Source organism: Pistacia vera, unplaced genomic scaffold (genome assembly GCF_008641045.1).
Source record: "Pistacia vera cultivar Batoury unplaced genomic scaffold, PisVer_v2 Contig118, whole genome shotgun sequence".
NCBI classification, from domain to species: Eukaryota; Viridiplantae; Streptophyta; class Magnoliopsida; order Sapindales; family Anacardiaceae; genus Pistacia; species Pistacia vera.
In genome coordinates this window covers 1,329,282-1,332,720 of record NW_022195226.1, presented here as the reverse complement: position 1 = coordinate 1,332,720, position 3,439 = coordinate 1,329,282, and the positions used below count along the sequence as shown (strand labels likewise).

Below are 3,439 nucleotides of genomic sequence, written 5' to 3'. Positions count from 1 at the left end.
CAAACAAAAACATTTCTCCCAAAATAAGGAGTATTTTAATACAATCACAAAAACCTCATCATGTGATGTGAAAACAAATTAAAGCCTTTGATTAACTCCACATCTTGATCTATCTTTACAACATTAAAATATTATACCAAACCAAACGCAAAGAAAATTCCTCTAAACTGAAGTGGCTGTCATGGACGAAGGTTCAATTTTTCTCAATCTAATCCCATTCTTTTGCATATCATCCTCATCATCATGGTAAATATAAGCAAACCCACCATGTCGGGTCAGATCCATACCCGCCATTTCGTCCTCCGCCGATATCCTCAACAGCTTCATCTTGTGAAGAATAAAGAACAGAGGCCCCATTGTCGCACTAACCCACCCCGCAATCACCAGGACCTGAATTACATGGGCAGCCAAAAGCCTTCCACCGCCGCCCATGAACAACCCGTACGGCCGACCCGGTTTACCCGGGTAAACCTCATTCACATACTTCTCAGTAGCAAACAAAGCAGTGAAAATCACCCCCCACGCGCCGCACCCGCCATGCAACTGCGCAGCCTCCAATGGATCATCGAACTTAAACTTCTCGGCCAGTTTGTTGCACCCAATCAAAACCAGAGCCGCCACGAACCCGCAAATGATAGCCGCCCAAGGCTCGACCACTGAACAGCCGGCAGTAATGGCCGCGAAACCTCCGAGCAAACCGTTGCAAACGTCGGTAACGTTCCAGTGACCGGACAGAACTCTTTTACCGAAAAGTGTTGTTAAAGCCGCGGTGCAGCCGGCTAAGGTTGTGGTAACGGCGGTTCTGCCGATTGCGCTCCACTGCCCATAATAAGAGCCTGAAGTGTACGCGCTGAAAATCTTAGTGAAAGATCCGGGGTTGAACCCGTACCAACCGAACCAGAGCATGAACGTCCCGAGAACGACGAGTGACGCGCTGTGGCCACGGAGGCCTATTGACCGACCGGAGTGGTCAAACCTTCCGATTCTCGGACCTTCAATGAGTGCACCCCAGAGACCCGCGATACCACCCACCATATGGACCACACCCGACCCGGCGAAATCGATAACGCCCGACCCGAACAAGAGATTGCCGGTATTCGTTGCACTCGCCCAACCATCAACGGACCAGAACCAATGAGAGACAACCGGGTAGACGAAGCCGGTCAAAAAAGAGGAGTAAATCAAATAAGCGACGAACTGAGTCCTTTCAGCGATGGAGCCACTGGTGATCCCGGCAGCGGCGATTGCGAAAGCCCACTGATAGAGGAAATAACTGTAATCGAAGTTTGACGATGGAATGGACTTGAGAGCGAAGTTGTGGCGGCCGATGAAGCCGTTGGAGGGCGTACCAAAAGCGAAAGCGAAGCCGAACATGTAATAGAAGAGGCCTCCGGTGGCGGCGTCAAGGACGTTGGTTAACATAATGTTCATGGTGTTTTTGGCGCGAACGGAGCCAGCGCAGAGCATGGCGAAGCCAAGTTGCATGGAGAAGACTAAGTAGGCGGAGAAGAGGAGGTAGGTGGAGTCGATGGCGAAGGCGGCATCCATGAACTTGTTGTTGATGGCGTCGAACTGGTTACAGATAAAAGAGGCGGCGGCGCTGCCATTGGTGGCGTTGGGGCCGAAGATTGAGGTGAGTTGGGAGAGCTGGTCTGCTGAGCAGGCCAAGGACGTGGCCATGGGTGGAAACGGAGGAGGGAGAAGAGTGAAGAAGAAATGCTAAAAGTTGGAGTTGGGAAGACCGAAGAAGAAGGAGAGAGTTATTTATAAACTGAAGTGTAGAGCTGGTTAAGCAAATGGTAGGGAGAGGTTGTTTTGTTTTGGATCCTTGTTTGTAGGAGAGACTTTTTTTTTTTTTTTTTTTTTTAAATATTTAAATTGATGCTTTTCCTTTTTATTCTTTACCTTAGTCTAATTTGGAATATTCGTTGTCTTTTTGTTATGTGTTTGACATTTAATAAATTTAAGGAAATATTAAAAGGTTAAATATAAGTAATTAATATTATAATATTTTTCACCTTCTTTCTGTATTCACACGTGATCTCTATGGCTCCTTTCTTAAATATTTGATATCATTAATATGTGTTAAAAGAAAGATCATTTACTTTAAATTAGTTACAGTTAAAAATAATAAATTGGTACTTGATTGTTATTATTAATTATTATTTGTTTCTCTAATTTCTTTTTCTTTTACCTAACCCTAAACTAAAATTTTATTTGTTTAGAGAAGGTTATTCAAATGCATAAGATAAGGTCTCTACCCCTATCTTTAAAGCTAAACTTCATTAGTTTTTTAAATAAATATTTCAAAGGATTTGAGAGATATTGAAGTGATAGATTAACACATGTTTTTAATGCACTCGTCTCAATTAAAGCATAAAATAACAAATCCGCAGAGTTTAGAGCGTTGGAAACACAGCTACTGGAGTGGTTTCTACTTTTTATGAAAGTTCCATTAAATGGAAATAATAATTACAATTTCGTCCATGAGAATATTTTGATCCCTGTCAAGTACAAGACAAAAGTCGGACCAATATTTTATCAACAATGCAGTATGCAGGGGCTAAAAATGTTTACTGGACTTGTGTATGGTATAACATTAACTAGGCCAAACCTCAGGTAGAAAGTAGACTCTACCCAATAAATCACATAAAATATAACCAATGTGGTAGAGTCTTAGTCCAACTCAGTCTCCTCCTAATATTCTATAAACACGTTTTTAATTATGTATAAATACGGAATATTAAACCATTTATAAGTAAATAAAACATAGAGTGATTGATTCATATTATTCATGAGTTATTTACACATTGAAACCTCTAAGAAGTTGTTAATATCCGTAAATTCTACGTCTTCCATGTTATGTGTGATTAATTCAATGTTTCATTTTATTTAAATCAATAATTAAATGGGGTTGTTGGTAAAATTTAATTTAAAATAAATTTGTTAGATTTATATAAATATAATAATGAAAAAAAAAACAATGAATTGTTCATAGTCAAAAAGCCGAAGAAAATTCTTTTACAATATTTTGTTGTCTATTCAATGTGAAATGATATGGGATTAGGGTAGAAATGGAGTGTTGAAAGAGAAAGAAGAAGATTTATAAACCTCTTATTTATACCCATTTCCATTTGTGGTGGTAATTTTCACATCTTAAATTAAATCTTATCCTCCAATTATTTTGTTTGTTAGTATCTACAAACTACACCCACTTGGTTGGACCTCATTCCATCAAAATTATATATATATATATATATATATTGCGTCATTAATTTCAATAAGTTATTATTAATGTCTAATAAAGTTACCAACATTATCTTCTCATCAACCCACTCACATGCGTCCACTATGACTATGCGGTATAACCAATTAATATAAATAGATTTAAGGGATTGGAATTTAAGTTAAAAAGATCTCTTCTCATCCCATTACATAA

The 3,439-nt window shown here is 39.3% G+C and overlaps 1 protein-coding gene across 1 annotated transcript; it reads right to left on the bottom strand.

Moving 5' to 3' along the window:
* On the bottom strand, nt 1-1,757 carry LOC116109782 (ammonium transporter 1 member 1-like). The gene has a single exon (XM_031396007.1). The coding sequence runs from the start codon at nt 1,678-1,680 to the stop codon at nt 163-165; it is 1,518 nt and encodes a 505-aa protein (XP_031251867.1). The 5' UTR covers nt 1,681-1,757; the 3' UTR covers nt 1-162.
* Between the last annotated feature and the right edge of the window lie 1,682 nt (nt 1,758-3,439).